Source organism: Eutrema salsugineum, unplaced genomic scaffold (genome assembly GCF_000478725.1).
Source record: "Eutrema salsugineum unplaced genomic scaffold, Eutsalg1_0 scaffold_9, whole genome shotgun sequence".
NCBI classification, from domain to species: Eukaryota; Viridiplantae; Streptophyta; class Magnoliopsida; order Brassicales; family Brassicaceae; genus Eutrema; species Eutrema salsugineum.
Window position 1 is genome coordinate 5,684,772 of NW_006256342.1, and position 15,999 is coordinate 5,700,770.

At 35.7% G+C, this 15,999-nt stretch overlaps 4 protein-coding genes across 4 annotated transcripts; 2 read left to right on the forward strand and 2 right to left on the reverse strand.

Moving 5' to 3' along the window:
- Positions 1 to 382: 382 nt before the first annotated feature.
- LOC18009301 (transcription factor HHO2) lies at positions 383 to 2,163 on the reverse strand. The gene is made up of 4 exons (XM_006391050.2): positions 1,832 to 2,163; positions 1,138 to 1,740; positions 952 to 1,028; positions 383 to 866 (listed from the first exon to the last, which is right to left on the reverse strand). Exons 1-4 carry the CDS (start codon positions 1,971 to 1,973, stop codon positions 573 to 575), a joined length of 1,116 nt encoding a protein of 371 aa, XP_006391112.1. The 5' UTR covers positions 1,974 to 2,163; the 3' UTR covers positions 383 to 572.
- A 3,021-nt stretch (positions 2,164 to 5,184) lies between these two features.
- Positions 5,185 to 6,929, forward strand: LOC18009294 (ATP-dependent Clp protease adapter protein CLPS1, chloroplastic). Its single transcript, XM_006391051.2, has 3 exons — positions 5,185 to 5,337; positions 6,144 to 6,294; positions 6,513 to 6,929. The coding sequence occupies exons 1-3, from the start codon at positions 5,274 to 5,276 to the stop codon at positions 6,772 to 6,774; spliced, it is 477 nt and encodes a 158-aa protein (XP_006391113.1). The 5' UTR covers positions 5,185 to 5,273; the 3' UTR covers positions 6,775 to 6,929.
- A 19-nt stretch (positions 6,930 to 6,948) lies between these two features.
- On the reverse strand, positions 6,949 to 9,254 carry LOC18009203 (GDT1-like protein 5). The gene is made up of 13 exons (XM_006391052.2): positions 9,080 to 9,254; positions 8,908 to 8,976; positions 8,523 to 8,582; positions 8,375 to 8,422; positions 8,203 to 8,291; positions 8,073 to 8,109; positions 7,947 to 7,994; positions 7,782 to 7,850; positions 7,652 to 7,696; positions 7,503 to 7,564; positions 7,354 to 7,426; positions 7,177 to 7,259; positions 6,949 to 7,095 (listed from the first exon to the last, which is right to left on the reverse strand). The coding sequence occupies exons 1-12, from the start codon at positions 9,095 to 9,097 to the stop codon at positions 7,188 to 7,190; spliced, it is 690 nt and encodes a 229-aa protein (XP_006391114.1). The 5' UTR covers positions 9,098 to 9,254; the 3' UTR covers positions 6,949 to 7,095; positions 7,177 to 7,187.
- Positions 9,255 to 13,004: 3,750 nt separating this feature from the next.
- LOC18009289 (transcription factor PERIANTHIA) lies at positions 13,005 to 15,992 on the forward strand. Its single transcript, XM_024150551.1, has 11 exons — positions 13,005 to 13,072; positions 13,163 to 13,248; positions 13,369 to 13,415; positions 13,549 to 13,755; positions 14,402 to 14,458; positions 14,562 to 14,621; positions 14,720 to 14,797; positions 14,902 to 14,959; positions 15,059 to 15,330; positions 15,408 to 15,653; positions 15,740 to 15,992. The coding sequence occupies exons 1-11, from the start codon at positions 13,005 to 13,007 to the stop codon at positions 15,884 to 15,886; spliced, it is 1,326 nt and encodes a 441-aa protein (XP_024006319.1). The 3' UTR covers positions 15,887 to 15,992.
- The last annotated feature ends 7 nt before the right edge of the window (positions 15,993 to 15,999 follow it).

Genomic DNA, 15,999 nt, shown 5'->3' on the forward strand with positions numbered 1-15,999 from the left:
GTAAGTTTTTATTTTAACCGTTTGCAGTAGTTCATAGTTGTATTCAGATGTGGAATTGCATTTGCACTAAATTGCCATTCATTTTGCCATTCAAATAATGAATGTATTAACTATTTTTTTCAACAACAACAGAATGAATAACCTTACGATACATTATGATCTTTCTTACAAATTAAAATGTTTCTAGCTGTGCAGGTTCTCTAATATGACACAAACTTGATTCAAATACACAAGTGATGATGAAGTGAGAACAACATTTTTTAAGAGAGAATAAAGACGAATAATGAATTGACAGCAAATTAACAACTAAACTTCCACATTGTTAATTATTCATGTATCATTTTCAAATATGATAATTAAATTTTTACTTTCAAAACTCGACACCAAGAAACAAGGGAGTAACAAATATTCAAAGATACAAAACAAAAAGACTCTTTCACTTATCCCGTGTATATACTATATAGCATTCGTCTATATTTTATTCAAAATTTTCCAAGCTATGAAAAGAACATTTTTGGTTTACAATCTTACATTTCATTAAATCTACAAAATCAAATCACAAGATTTGACTACTATGACACAGGAGAAGCAGAAGAAGTCGTGGTTGTATTAGTAGAGGAAGATGCCGCCGGCGAGTTGCAACGGCCGCTACTTCTCTCCACCGAAAGCTTAGGAGATTGCGGTGGTAGTGGTAGTGGTGGTGGTTGCACCTCCGCCACCGGAGCATATACATCTGACGGTGGAGGATAATCCTGTGGCGACGGAACCCATATTCCTCCGACCACCACGAATTGTGGTTGTTGCGAGTTTCCGTTACTCTGCGCCGTCACAGACGTTGCTGGCCTTCTTGTATGAAGTCTATATTTCTGAAAATTCCACAAATAGTATCGAAACATTAACAAATACATTCCATTTACTTACTAATTAGTAATATAAAGATGATTAGTGAACCTGTAAATGGCTTTTAACTTCGTCGTTTGTTAACCCATCGACTTTCATATGATCTCTAATCTGTTTTGGTGTAGCAACTGCAAAATTTTGGTATAGAAACAAAAACCCATAATTAAAAATCATTCCTTTTATCAATCTAATTATGAATTACTACTAATGAGCCAATCAGAAAAGAGACAAGCTTACCATGCGATCCTCCGAGCTGCTGAAGCGCGTGAAGAAACCGCCGGTGTAACTCCGGCGACCAGCATCGCCGTTGTTTTCTATGCGTTTGCGACTGCGATTGGTCCTGCTTCATCTGCTCCTCCCTCGCTTTAACCGAATCACTTTTACCTCCGCCGGTTGTTTCCGTCGTGGAACTCGTCGTCGTCGCCGCTTTAACCGCCGGTTGCGGCGGCTGAGTCTCCAAAAAAACGCGTTTTTTCTCCTTACGAAACGGCTGAAACGCGCCGCCGTTGTTTGGTTTCACCTCAACCACTTTCGCCTTCTTAGCCACCACACGCTCCGAATCTGATACCTCTATCGGGTTTAGATCCGGTGACGGATTGTTCCATAGCTGAACAGATCTAAGCCAATCAGATTTCTTCTTGTCGACGTTATTAATCTCAGGCTCTAGAGATTCATGTTCGCCGTCTTCTTCTTCCTGGCTCAACGAACTCTTCTTGATTGGAATAAACTCCTCCAAGACTGGTCCACCGCAAAAGCTCGTCGTCTGCTCCGAACAGTCTGATTGGCCGTGAATCTGCTCCGATGATGTACCGGATAACTCCTTACGATACGCCTCGATCGCTACAAAATTTACCAAAAAAATCAAAACCCATTTGAAAATGAAGTGATTCGAGCGTAAAAATGAGATTTTTATTGTTTTTTTTTTAATTACTTTTAGTAACGAGCTCTAAACATAAAGGAAGCTCGCGTTGAAAGACTAGGATTTTCTTCTGTTCTTCTTCAAGAGCTTCAACATACTCATGACATCTTTGCATTTTCTGGGCGTGATCAGTCTCCATCTTGTGAACCATCATTTTTTGTTTTGGCTATGGTGTTTCAAAGTAAAGAAGGCAATATACAGATCTATAGAGTCCAATGGAGAAAGAATATTGGATCTAAATGGAATCAGAGAAGGGAATAAACATGGAGAAAATTTTTGAAGAGAGAGAGAAATGGTTGAGAAGGGTTCGAGGTCGGGGCGTCGCGTACCTAAACGAATCTGAGAGTTTTAATTTTGTGGAATAAAATGATCATTTTTTTTTGTTTTAAGACAAAACGAAAGAGAAGGGTAAAAAGGTAAATATGAGGATGTGTGGGGTTTTGGGTGTTGTGTGAATATTCGAGGGATCAGATTCGGTTTTGGTCGCATCTGGATTGGGCTGGAAAAACTGACGTCACTATTCTCAATCTCTTTAAGCGTTTTCGGATAAGAACGACGACTCAACAATGTTAATGTCTCTCCCAAATTAAGATTCACACTCCAGCTTTTTCTCATTAATAGGCAACAAAATCCAGATTTTTTAAATGTAATTACCCATGTTAAAAAAATCGGCCCTCTAGGCAGAGAGTAACCGTCCAATTTGTTCATAGGCGGTCAACCGATTTCTGCCTAAATTCGATTTTTTAAAAATTGATAATTTATTAAAGAAAATTGGTTTAATTTTTTTTTAAAAACCTATCGTATTTGTCTAAAAGTCAGCTCAATAAGTCGGTCCAAAACTTTTAATATTTTTCTAGTAACTAAACATTTTTTGTTTTAATAAATTAAAACCTAAATATTAATTTAAAAACCGGTCTAAAAGTTTAATAATACTTACATGAAATGTATCTATATTTTATCAAAATTAATCTAAAAATTTATAAAATTTTAAGGAAAAACTTATATAAATAATTTTAAAATTAAATATAATATAATTAATAAAATTATAATTACCAAATTACTGATTAATCACTCATTTTTGGTCTATACGCTAGCCGAAGTCTAGAGCTGTGGGCAGAAGCCTTCGAAGAATACAACACGCCCGCCTACGTCTAGCAATTTGTTTAGCACTGATCGTTACCTTATTACCAAAACATATCTTCACCCACACGTTTACAAGTTGAGAATGTAAATTTATTTGTAATTAGTTATACTATGGGAAAATTGTAAATAAGAAAATTAATTTTGTAAATTGTTTTAAGTAATGATTTTAATGAATATTTTAAACAAATATTATATTATTTTATAAAATAAATAAAAAAAACTAAGTTATATAATATCATACTGTATTGTCTAAAACACGCATAAAATCAATATTTATTAATTTTTATTGTGATTTTACATTATTAATACAAATAAACTATACTTATAGATATTCTTTGCTAATGCTTAAATATTCCAGATTTTGAATGGTCTAAACTATTCAGTGAATTACGTTAATTTGTTGTAATTTAGTGCGATTAGAAAGTGAGGGAAGTCGAAAAGGAATTTGAAATGGAGAATGAGCTAATTCAGTGAAGGAATATTCTTTTGGAGAGTTGGAAAAAAAAAGGAATCAAGAGAAAAACAAGAAAATTTGGAAAAAAGAAAGAATCTTAAGGAAGCGTGAGATTCACATTTGCCCACGCCGCGTAATAATTTGATTAGTCTCTCTTTTTTTTTATCTCCGACCTTTGATTCTCCCGAAGAGCCACTTTCCACTTACCGATGTTCACGCGCTTCTTCTCGCGCGTGCCCACGTGACAAAATCTTCTCCAGTATTTTTCCATTTGATGCAACCAGATTTGCTTTTGTCATTTATTGTCTTATTTATGTCTGTTTGGTTTTCGTTGTTATCTTTTTAGATTTACTTTTCTTTTTCATTAATTGCTACGATTTTCCTTTTACAAGCAAATGATTCATAGATGGTTCGATTCAGGTTTCAAATTTGAAAACGATGAACTAGTATGGTAACAATCTTTGCCATAAATTAATACAATTATCAAACAAAATATACAAAAGAGTATTTTCTATTCTCTATATGCATCAAGATTATTCGACCATTTCCCTTTTTAAGTGGGTCTAACTCCTTATGATGAAACCATCTGAAGCCAAATTATAATGACAGATTAACTGCCTCTTGTAAATAAAAACTATCAAAACTTGCTTTTAATTAGTTAGGTTGATCGGCAAAGATCAGATTCAGTTCTCAACATGTTTTTTGTCCAAGAATAAATCTGTTTTAAAAAAAACATGTAATATCCACGCATAGAAGTTTGTTGTCTCAGTTTAATGGACAGAGGAAGCAATTACACATGTTTGGTCCTCACTTTGTAGATGTGGGACATATAGACATCTAATATTAGCTCATAATAATACTGTTTTACATCTATGTATCCTCATGTACCTGTACCCATTACTAGTCTTTTTAATAGTCTTCTGTGTTTGATGATGGTAGCAACATCTCTAATCCCAACACTTACACATTCAGGAGCTCTCTTCACAAAAGCTCCTTCGTCACAATCAAACAATGAAATCAATCGACTTTATCACCATGGATCCAGATGGAGCAAATTTTTGTTTTTGTTTTGTTTTGTTTTTTTGTTTTTTTTGTGGATAGAGAAAACGTTGAATCAAGGAATGCCCATGCACAAGGATGAGATGCATAAATGCATAATAGTTCACTGTTTTTATAAAGTTAAATGCTAAAATTTTACTATAATATAACATTTAACTATAGTGGTAATAAATATGTCGCCTCATAGAATAATGACGTCGATTCCAATACATCCTATGAGGCGAATATGAACACAACACCAGATTATAATCCAAAAAGGAAGAACTATCCTGAAGTTATAGGGATCATGAAGACTGAAACAAATCAGTTACATACCTGAATAGTGGATCCAGAGCAAAGGTTCTGAATTTTGGAGTTGCAACAACTTATATGAAGGGTCTTGAGATGAAAATGATCATCAAGGCTTTGAGCAGGCAATTAACTAATCATCAGGCTTGCACTGAATATATAATATAATCTTACAACTTTCAAACCACAAATAAGACAGAAGATTCCACAAACGTCTTAAATTTTGTATGAAGCCAATTTTACAAGTGTCAGGCTTCAACGTATCCGTCCTAGAGCCACAAAACCGGACATTACCACCGGAAATAACTTATAAATTGGATTTTTAGTTTGGTAAACCGGAACGGTTTAGGGAAAGGTTTTATTATGAAACGCAGCGTTTTATGACACAAGCAACGTTGAAATTCCGTAACCACCAATATTCTGAAATTTCTGATTATAATTGTTCGGCCCTGATTATTTGTGTGTTTGGGGGACTTTGAGAAGTGAGAAGCATCCACTCCAACGAGAGACATGGAGACTGCCATATGTGGGAGATTAGCTCTCGCACCAAGCACTCTCTTCAATTCTAAATCAGGTTTTCTTTCTTCTTCTTCTTCTCTATCTATCTCTGACTCCTTATCAACATCCTTTTTGTTTTCATCATCCGAGTGTTTTCTTTGTTGATTGAAAGTTTCAAGCTTCGATTAGCAATAAATCCTCGAGTTCTCTCTGTATAATTGCTTATGCCGATACATGTTTTCTGGGTCGATGTTGATTTGCGGGTAAAAAATTGGTTTTTTAGACAATGTTTTGTCGGGGTGATATATTTATCTCATCCTGTAATTAAAAATTAGCTTCTGAAACTCTCCTGTTCTTAGCTAATTCAATTGAATTTTAGTGTCCTAAGATAACAAAACTACAGGGTTCTTGATGTTTATGAGCTTCCTCTGATCCTACGGATAACTAAGGTTCATTGAAGGGAATCTGATGATTAGGTTCTAAAGATTAACCAAAAATACGTTGATGCTTCTGAATATGCCCTTTCTAAAAGAATTTAGACCCTTTTTCTCTCTGTGGCTTGGTTTGGCCTATTTGCTTGAATTTCCTGGATTCTTGCAAGCTCTAGACTATTAGCTCTATGGTGTAAGTTCATAATTGCAGCAAAACGCTTGAATCTTGAGAAACCCATGGAATGAGTTTTATTTAGATCAATGCTGCAAAATGTGGTTCCTGATTGCACTATGCATTAACTTCGACATTACGGCCTTTTGTTTGTTCAGTCATCGTTTTATCCGTTCTTTATGTCTATGATCTCATGTATTGCATCTCCTGCCAATTAAGTTTTCAATGGTAGTCTTGTGATAACATCGGATCTCTCGATCTCTTACTTGATATGTACAGGGGACAAACATTCTATCTCAAAAGGACCATGTCTGAATCGTGGCCTTCTCATGGCCATGTCTACGTCCGCAATGGGTAAAGGAGGTGGTGTGTTGGACAAACCAATTATAGAGAAAACAACTCCTGGTCGTGAATCCGAGTTTGATTTGAGGTATGCCTACAATCTAAAATGCCAAATTCACTCTTACCATGTGTTATTCCTCTAATACGATTGGCCTTTCACTCTTTTGGGAAATATTCTCCAAGAATGTTCTGTAATCTGCGTGATCTATTGCTATAGACACAATTATACATAGTTTTGATCAACAAATAGGCTAAACAGTCCAAAAGAATTAATGCTTATTGTGTTTCTACTTTGCTCTGGTTCAGGAAATCAAAGAAGATGGCTCCACCATACAGAGTGATACTACACAACGATAACTTCAACAAGAGAGAATACGTGGTTCAGGTGTTGATGAAGGTAATACCAGGCATGACTGTAGACAACGCAGTTAACATCATGCAAGAAGCCCACATCAACGGTTTGGCTGTTGTGATCGTCTGTGCTCAGGCCGATGCAGAGCAACACTGTATGCAGCTGCGCGGCAACGGTCTTCTCAGTTCCGTTGAACCTGATGGTGGAGGCTGCTGAGACTAATTTTAAATTCGTATAGATTTTCCATCTTCCAGGACTCTCTATTTAGTAAAAAAAAAAAATATGCCCTTCGATGTATATAAATATCAGAAATTTGGTACAAGACTGTTACTATATGCAATGAACCTTGCCTTTTATAGGTCTTTTGTTGAGTCGATCTTTTTCAGAATGCAAATAACAAAACTTTTTATTGAAGTTAGATGGTGTTACAGATGAATCTTTCTGATTCTGTAATCATTAATGTAAATAACTAAGCAACTGTAAGGGATTGATGTTTTCTGGCTCCCGCTCACCAAAAAGCATTGAAACCCAAGAAACCTGCAGTTTCAGGGAAAACTCAGTGAGTATTATATATTAATGCTATTGCCTAAATGATTTTAGTAGCAATCGAGTAAATACTTTATCGAGTGTCAAGCATCAACCGGGGAAATGAACGATTGGATGCCGAAAATAATGAAAAGCATTCCACCGGAAAGAGCCACCTGCAAACAACGTAAGACCCATTTGATCAAAAATCTTACACAAACCTGCTTTGACCATTGTTTCAATGAAGAGAGGGATATCTGAAAATATTACAATTCGTTCGGATATTTGAGATGCCAAGCTCTTGCCACCAATCACAGCGGCTGTGGTGCACAATGTTTGTGCCCTGTGCAAGCAGAGAGATTAGTCAGCAATAGGAACAGTGCTATCAGTTTGATACAAAGCATTATGTGAAGACTTACAAAATTCCGCCAAGGACCACACCAAGTGGATTTTCATCTGCAGCCAAACCAATAGTCGCAAGCTAGAAATAGAGTAACTTAAAGTGAGTATGTGAATCACTAGCTAAAGTGGAACCAAACTAAGCAACATGTTGCAGAAGGGAATCTACCTGACTCTTGTCACCCCATTCACCAAAGAAGTTGATCGAAAACGCCTGCAGAAGAGAGGGAAATGTGAAGCAAATTTGCAAAAGGTCCACTTCTTTTTAAGATAAATTTTTGCGGAACATTGTACATTACCTTGAGAAAAATGGGAGAGAAGAAAGCAGTGAGGAACGGTCTTTTCTGCTTTTTTTGTTCATCTTCAATCTTCAACATACAAAAATAGTTGGAAAAAAAAACTTTAGCTATTGATCTACCCTCAAACACTCGTGAATCTCTTGAGATTAAGATTAAATTCCATACCTTACTGGTGTCTTTTTTCGTTCGATCAGTGTTCTTCAGATCAGAATCCTAATATATCGAACAAGTGTCAACCAAAAAAGCATTGTCTTTAAACATGAAAATTAGTATACAAGAAGAAAAACCAACCAGTTCTGCTTCGACTTCTGCCAATTCTTCAGAAGCCCTGTATACAAAACAGATTTGGATGACAAAAGCGTTCTCACAACGACAGCTAAATCTGTTGAAAACAAATACTCATACCATAAAATATTCTTACCCTCCTTCCTTAAAACCGTCCCACAAAGACAATAGCCCGAAGACAAAGAACAACACTGTTGTTATATGATGGGTCCAATAACGAGACATCTGCAAGTGTTGTTCGAATCAGCAAATATAGTAGCTAATTTTCATGGTAAAGGCTATACCACAGGCACTAAACAACATCTAACCAGATTTGGAGCAGCCCAACCGATGGTAGCAGATAGAATAGTCATGACCTAAGTACAATAACAAGACATGAGCTTTAAACTTTCGAAATCATGAAGAGTTCTCTGGACTGAATAGTCTCCAAAGTAAAGACATAGAGAAGAAACTTACAATCAAGGCTGATAGACAACCAGCCAATACAAGTCTCCTAGGATAACGCATCGCCAAAATCTGGTTACAAAGTAACGTTTTACAATTAGCCACAGAGTATTACAACAGAAAAGCTTCAGCCTTTCAACACTAATGGAGATAAACAGCTACTCAGGAAGCTCATGTGGACTGTTAAATTACGAATTAAGCAAACCAGTAACAAACTTTCATCTACCAATAAAACTTTAAACAATTGTTCTTGTTTGAAACAAGTCAACAGATCTGAGCTTCGTTTCAAATCCTCCGAAATTCATCTAGATTACTCGCCATTAAAGTCATTGACTTTTCCCAGAAAAGACTTAAAAGTTCAAACATTGCGAAGAAGATGAGTAGAGAGAGAGCTTACAGCTGCAGCGAAGAACGTTTTGTCTCCAATCTCGGAGAGGAAAGTCATGGCGAGTGATTTAGTAAAACCCTGGAAAAAAAAAACCCATCAATTAGAAAACCCGGATTAGCTTCGACAACGATTCCCAAAAAAAAAAAGTTTGAATTTTTAGAGAAGAGGTTTAGCTGCGTACCTGCACAAGCGAGCCCATAGCTTCCGAGTAAAATCGGAAAACCCTACGGCGGCGAGATCTGCTGATTCCGGCGGGAGCTGAGTGAGAAGACGAAAGTCGCGCAGGAGAAGGTGAATGTTTTTTTTTGGTTGTTCTATTGTTGGACCTGTTGGTTGTTTGCTCTCTCGGGATTTGCTTTGATGGGAGTGTGGAGTACACGCGACTAAGCTTTAGCGTCAGATTCTTTCAGTAGCGAGATCTATCCACGTGGACGAATACGATTCGAAGAATCTTGCAACATAGGACCCGCTGAAACCCAAGTGGAGTTAATAGAGTGTGTGTTATTTGTTGTTTCATTGCGAGCTTTACGTCACAAAGAGGAATACAATAATAGTATTCGTTGTTTCTCATGTTAATTGGGAAATTAACCCAAATCAAAGTGTATATTTCCAAATTCCAACTACCGTAATTTAAACTGTCTTTGCCTTTCTTTGGAATTTGGTTGGAAAAATGACTATTCTTTCTTTTGGGGGGTATGAGTGATCAAGAAATTTAGATCTCATTAAGTGATTCCAAATGCTAAACGTATGTTCAATGCCTAAAAGTTGATGTAACTGTCCCTAACCTTTATTGTACCAAACACAAATGTCTTTTTACTTATGATAAAATTCTCGTGAGCGTTAGCCAAACCTGAGTCCTTAAACGAGACTTGGAATCGCAATTATCGGCCGAACAAGTTGGTTTGAAACAACAACGCATAGGAAAAACACAAGTTCCACAAATCAAGTCCGATATATGGTTGTGACCGTAGTGCTTGAGCACGTGGACTATCCTATAAATTTTCTTTACTTTTTAAAGCCGTAGGTTCTTTTAAATAAGGTTCCAACTTTTTTGAGCCAAACCTGAACATAAAATAAGACCAGATTATTTATTTTAGAGATTTTATTGGAGACTCGTAGTTAAGCAGTCACTAATCCATCCTTTTAAAGCTACTTTATCAGGTACTATTGAAAACTCTCCATGAACATTGTTCCAATACCAAGATTTGTATTTTCTTTTAGGCTGCCTTATTTTATTTATTTTTGGTTTAAATGTTAAATCTGCCTTCATTTCTTGTTTCATATAGTTGAAAGACTTGTTTGTTTTTTTTTCCTTGAGTACAAGCATGCTATGATCTAATAATCTTACAATGTTGATGGGAATCGTCCCTGTAAGTCCACTTGCACTTTTTTGAATCCAAAGCTCTAGGACCAAAACCGAGACTGAGCTCTAGTCTCTATATATGCTCCACCATTAAGTGATTAACTGTTAAAACCCAAAAAAAAACTAAGTGATTAACTGTGTAACAACATTAGTCTTTTTTCTACTTGTCAAATCATCAATAGTAAGTTGTGGATGATTTGTTTTGGTCACATGTAATAATCCAAGGTACTGTATTTATCTTCGGAAAACTATAAAGGCTACTAACAATAATTTATGAAAGAAAAAAAGAAGGTAGAAAGCAAAGTGAAATCAGAAATAAATAAAAATGGTACATTTTTTTTTTTGGTCAAAAAATAAAAATGGTACATAGGATACAGAGAAATGGGGTCATTTCCAAACAGAGAAAAGTTCTTGCGATTATCACTTGTCCCAAATTTTCAAAGAAAATGAAGAAGAAAGAGACAAGATCGGATTCTGACGAGTAAAAACAAGAAATAACCCACAAGACTAAACAGAGGCCAAACGTCATTGACTCTGCCAATGTACTCTCTGGTCCAAACCATTTTAAAGTTGGTACGTTTTCTGTAGGGTGGATAAAAAATAGGTACATGCAATTTCCGGTTTATACCAAATAAATAAGAGTTAGAGAGTGAATATTTGGTATAAGAAAAGTCAATGGAGTCTCCAAGAGAAACAAGAGCTTGCTGGTTTTAGAAGAGGAGACCGTAATAAATGTTATACTTAATCTGTGATCTATAAAATGTAAAAAGCTCATAATAGTTTTCAACATTTATAAGAGGAAGATGTTTCTTTCAAGCAAAGCTTTTCTTTTTAATGCCTTCCTTCATCGGTCCACTGAATTCAAGTTAATATCTCTGCTATATTATTTTTATCATTAAAGAAGAATACTATTAGAATTTATTCATTTCATTGTGTATGATTTATAAAGAAATTTAAAATGGAAGATTTTTTTAATTCGCTTTCCATCAACATCACATCAGCTTCAAAGCAGAAGCTAGCCAGAGACTGTTGTCTGCCTTATGGCAATTAGTTTTCATTAATACTATATGTTTTTATTTAACTTAATTAAATAAAGAGATACTCATTTAAATGATAAAAAGAAGAAAATCATTGAGATATAACAGCTTAGCCTAGGCTTAGCTCTAGCTAAACTTCACCTGTTTTGAAATTTTACATGAGAGAGGAGAGAAGGGAGAAAACGCATTTTCAACAATACATCATGATTCATGTGTAGATTTTTGTAGTCCAACTATATCGTCTAACTCCTCCATTGATTAATGATTACAACTTTTATTCTATTTAAATATTCGTAGAAATCATGAGCAACTATGTTTTATCGAATTAATTAGATAAAACAAAATAATGTTTAACGTTTATGCATGGGGGAGGAAAAAAAAACTCGGAGTGCAGTGTCGAGAGGCTATTTTCAACTTTGGCAGACACTAACAAGATGGAAATGACGCTCTGTATCTGAAACATCCAGGCTCTGCATCACATATACATATACAAATATACACATTATATTCGTAAAGTATTTTATTTATTTTCGAGATTTTATCACTAAAAATGTTTTGTAATTTAAACTCCTAAAAGTAGTATAAGGTAAAATCGCGCTAATAATTACAAACTCGACATATTCAAATACTGCTGTCCCTCACATTTCTAACTATCAAACTAACCACTTTTAAGATTAATATAGTTTCTTTCACCAATACAAATTATATTACTGTGCGTACTATCAATATAATTTGACCTGTGGGATTATTAAAACTATAAACTATTGCTTCTATTGTGAGTTTCTAATCTACACATTTTTTTGCGTATTTATTAGTCTTAATTATCTCTCTTTCCAAAAACTTTTTAACGTTCTTTACACCAGTTAAGTGGATTAGCTCGTTTTCTACTGATTGGTGGATTGGCCTTGCTTGGTTGTTTTACTGTAAATAAATTTTATAAAGTCTTTCACATTTTTGCTTGTTTCTTTACTCTCTAGTTTCGCCACTCCATTTACATTTTCTGCGTGTAAATAATATTTTTCTTTACTTTTTAAGTTAACTCAGTATACTGTAATGACTCATATCAAAGCCATGATACCAATTATCCATCGATTATCATCTTAACAAATCTCATGTTAATTAATCATGAATTTTTAAAAGTTGTCTAAAATTCCAGATTATTGGTTATATATATGTAACTGTTTCCTAAAACAAAGTTATTGAAATAGTTCCAATAACTTGATTCTCAATTAAGGTAATTGATTCACTACCTGTTCCATAAAAACGTTGTAATTTTATGCAAGGTAACATTTTTACTTTTGCTTAATGAAAATCTTAAAAACCCCATAAAAATATAGTGATAATAATTGATTTTCTTTTTAAAATAAGGAGAAAAATGGGTACGTGGTTGTGTGTGTTGGGTATTGGGAAACTAAAATCCCACCCTCTCAGACGCAATTTATTTACACTTTTTAAAAAATAATAAAATCTCAAATCCTTTCTCTGATTCTCTATCTCTCTCTCTGTATTTGTAAAATATTATTCGTATTTATTAATGATGAATCCTCCCAGCCGTACTGATTCGCCATCTTTTCAACCTTTAATGAATTTTCCTCTTCCCTTTTAACTCACTCTTTCTTCTTACTTCCTCTTAAACCCCATCTGCACAAGAAAGCTCAGTGCTTTTTTCTTCCTTTTTCTTGACTTTTCTTTTTGGTGTCGTAACAATGCAGAGCAGCTTCAAGACGGTTCCTTTCAACCCTGATTTCTACTCCCAAGCCTCTTTCTTCTTCAGGTATACATCTCAAACTCTCTTCTCTATCTTCTCCTCAAAGCTTGAAAGAAATAAAAAACCAATATTTCTGTTTCTCTGTTTGCAACGAAGAAACAGAGGAGATAGTTGTCTTGAAGAGTTTCATCAACCCAACAATGGTTTTGTTCACCATGACGAAGCTATTGATTTAAGTCCAAGTCAGCTACTTTCTTCCTTTTTCTTTTTATCTTTGCATATAAAAGTACAACTACGAAATGCTTAAGCTTCGTTGAAGGAATCAAAAATCTGAGTAGGTTCCATCTTCCTGATTTCTGCAGATGTCACTATTGCTTCCGCCAACTTACACTACACGACGTTTGATACGGTAAAAGTTGATTCCTTTTTTCACCAAACCCATCTCTCTGTAAACTATATTCTCCCAAATTTTTTAGAATAAAAAACTAGTATTGCCTTTTTTGTGAATCATCTTCTTTAAAAATGTCTACTTTGTTTTTAAGGTCATGGACTGTGGCTTGAGGGAGAGACTTGAAGGAGAAGATGGGTGTTTGGACACAGGGCAGTTAGTGTACCAGAGAGGGACAAGAGGAGTAGGAGGAGAAGTAAACAGCAGTTTAGAGAAGTGGGGCGATTCGGTTTCAGCCATGGCTGATAACAGTCAACATACTGACACTTCCACAGATATTGATACTGATGACAAGACTCAGGTTTTGTTCCTTTGTCTTCTTCGTTAATCATTCACTGTCACAACAAAATAAAAATAAAAAGATTCTGTTTCATTTTCTGTTTGTTATCTTAACTTGGTGTTTTGTTTTGTCTCTTTTGGTTTATAATTTCACATTGTATGGGTCACCTAGGAATTCGATCAATATAGTTTACTCAGATTATGTCTCTCTTTCTCTCTCTCTCGTCCATTTCAATGAGGGCTTGTCTGTCTCACCATGGATGATAGGTTGTTGAACTTACTGCCCTTTGTCTGTTAAGTGTGAATGATCCTATAAAAAAGACAAATTTACAAGTTTTATGTAAAGTTTCTACCTTGTTTATGCCTATGATGTCAGTTTCAATGGCCCATGGCTTAGAAAATCGGGATTGCTTGTAAGTTTCTTGCGTTTTATTGATGGAATTTGAATTCTCTGTCCCATTGCTTAGAAAAAAATGCAATGACTTCTAAAGTTTTTATGCTTTTTGTATGGTATAATATTGAATTTTACTGGCACCATGGCTTTTAATGCAAACTACTTCAGTTTTGTTTTCAGTTCCATTTCTGCATATAGAGTTTGTTATGGTTGGAGAACTTGAGGGTTTATGTTTAATATCAGCTTCTTTTTGTTTTCTTCTTGTGCTGTTTAGTTAAATGGAGTGCATCAAGGGATGCTTTTGGCTACAAATTGTTCAGATAAATCCAAGGTGAGATCCAGTGAACAAAGCGTAGATTGAACCTCTTGAGTCTTGGATCTTCTGGTTTGTAGGTTTAAGGGTGAATAAACTTTGACATTCAAATTCTTGGCAGACACTTCGAAGACTTGCTCAGAACCGGGAGGCTGCTAGGAAAAGTCGATTGAGGAAAAAAGTATAGTAGCTAATTCATTGCACCACATTTATTTTTGTTTTGTTTATATCTTCCACTTGTAATTTAGTTCATCTTTGAATTCCATTGTCTCTGAATAGGCATATGTTCAGCAGCTTGAGAACAGCCGAATCAGGCTAGCACAGCTAGAGGAAGAGCTCAAAAGAGCTCGCCAACAGGTCTAGAAGTGACTGTTTTAACACTATTCTTCTTAAAATGCACTGTGGAAGAAGAAAGCTTCAAGTTTTACTAATTTGTATTGATGGGTTTCTCTTGTACGTAGGGATGTTCGGTTGAAAGCGGAGTTTCAAGGGATCAAACTCAATTGTCTGCTGGGAATGGTAAAGACTTTCAGCATCCCACACAACACTTCTTGAATGTTTTTGGTAATATTGAAGTGATCTTTACTAAGAATGAAGTTGGTTTCTGATGTGTTGCAGGTGCCTTTTCATTTGAGTTGGAATATGCACGTTGGATGGAGGAACATCAAAGGCTGATAAACGACTTAAGAGCCGGTGTCAACTCGCAGTTAGGTGACAACGAGCTACGCGTGCTAGTTGATGCCGTGATGAGTCACTACGATGAAATATTCAGACTGAAGGGAATTGGCACTAAAGTCGACGTCTTCCACATGCTCTCAGGCATGTGGAAGACACCCGCCGAGAGATTTTTCATGTGGTTAGGTGGATTCAGATCATCTGAGCTACTCAAGGTAAAAGATTCAGATCACTTTCATAATCATTTGGTTTTTGATACTTCTTTTCATCATCGATGTTTATGTGTATTTAGATATTGGGAAACCATGTGGATCCATTGACGGATCAGCAGTTGATAGGCATCTGCAACTTACAACAGTCGTCTCAGCAAGCAGAGGATGCATTGTCACAAGGCATGGAAGCTCTGCAACAGTCGCTTCTCGAGACGCTTTCCTCTGCTTCAATGGGTCCAAATAGTTCTGCAAACGTTGCAGACTATATGGGTCATATGGCAATGGCCATGGGGAAGCTTGGCACTCTCGAAAACTTCCTTCGCCAGGTAAAAGAAAACAAGACTTGTTGCAAAGGTTGTATCTTTACCAAATCAAAACCCTGAAAGGCTATATCTTTTTTTTTTTTTTGCAGGCAGATCTGTTGAGGCAACAAACTCTGCAACAGCTTCACAGAATTCTCACCACAAGACAAGCTGCTCGTGCCTTTTTGGTCATCCACGACTATATTTCTAGGCTAAGAGCACTTAGCTCTCTATGGTTAGCCCGACCTAGGGACTAACTAAGCCCTGTCAATGACCCAAATGAAAGCATAGTTCTGGTCTTAGATTTTCACATTCACATATTTTATAACTAATTAGAGTATTAGACCATAGCTCTCTCCTCTTTAGCCTT

Coding starts and splice junctions, on each gene's coding strand:
- LOC18009301 (XM_006391050.2), bottom strand. CDS start 1,973: ATGATGGTTCACAAGATGGAGACTGATCACGCCCAGAAAATGCAAAGA. Junction 1,029..1,137: donor GCAGCTCGGAGGATCGCATG/GTAAGCTTGTCT, acceptor AAAATTTTGCAG/TTGCTACACCAAAACAGATT. Junction 867..951: donor AAGTTAAAAGCCATTTACAG/GTTCACTAATCA, acceptor TGGAATTTTCAG/AAATATAGACTTCATACAAG.
- LOC18009294 (XM_006391051.2), top strand. CDS start 5,274: ATGGAGACTGCCATATGTGGGAGATTAGCTCTCGCACCAAGCACTCTC. Junction 5,338..6,143: donor TCTCTTCAATTCTAAATCAG/GTTTTCTTTCTT, acceptor TGATATGTACAG/GGGACAAACATTCTATCTCA. Junction 6,295..6,512: donor GAATCCGAGTTTGATTTGAG/GTATGCCTACAA, acceptor GCTCTGGTTCAG/GAAATCAAAGAAGATGGCTC.
- LOC18009203 (XM_006391052.2), bottom strand. Junction 8,292..8,374: donor GTTGGGCTGCTCCAAATCTG/GTTAGATGTTGT, acceptor CAACACTTGCAG/ATGTCTCGTTATTGGACCCA. Junction 7,427..7,502: donor GTGGTCCTTGGCGGAATTTT/GTAAGTCTTCAC, acceptor CTGCTTGCACAG/GGCACAAACATTGTGCACCA.
- LOC18009289 (XM_024150551.1), top strand. CDS start 13,005: ATGCAGAGCAGCTTCAAGACGGTTCCTTTCAACCCTGATTTCTACTCC. Junction 14,622..14,719: donor AAAGTCGATTGAGGAAAAAA/GTATAGTAGCTA, acceptor GTCTCTGAATAG/GCATATGTTCAGCAGCTTGA. Junction 14,798..14,901: donor TCAAAAGAGCTCGCCAACAG/GTCTAGAAGTGA, acceptor TCTTGTACGTAG/GGATGTTCGGTTGAAAGCGG.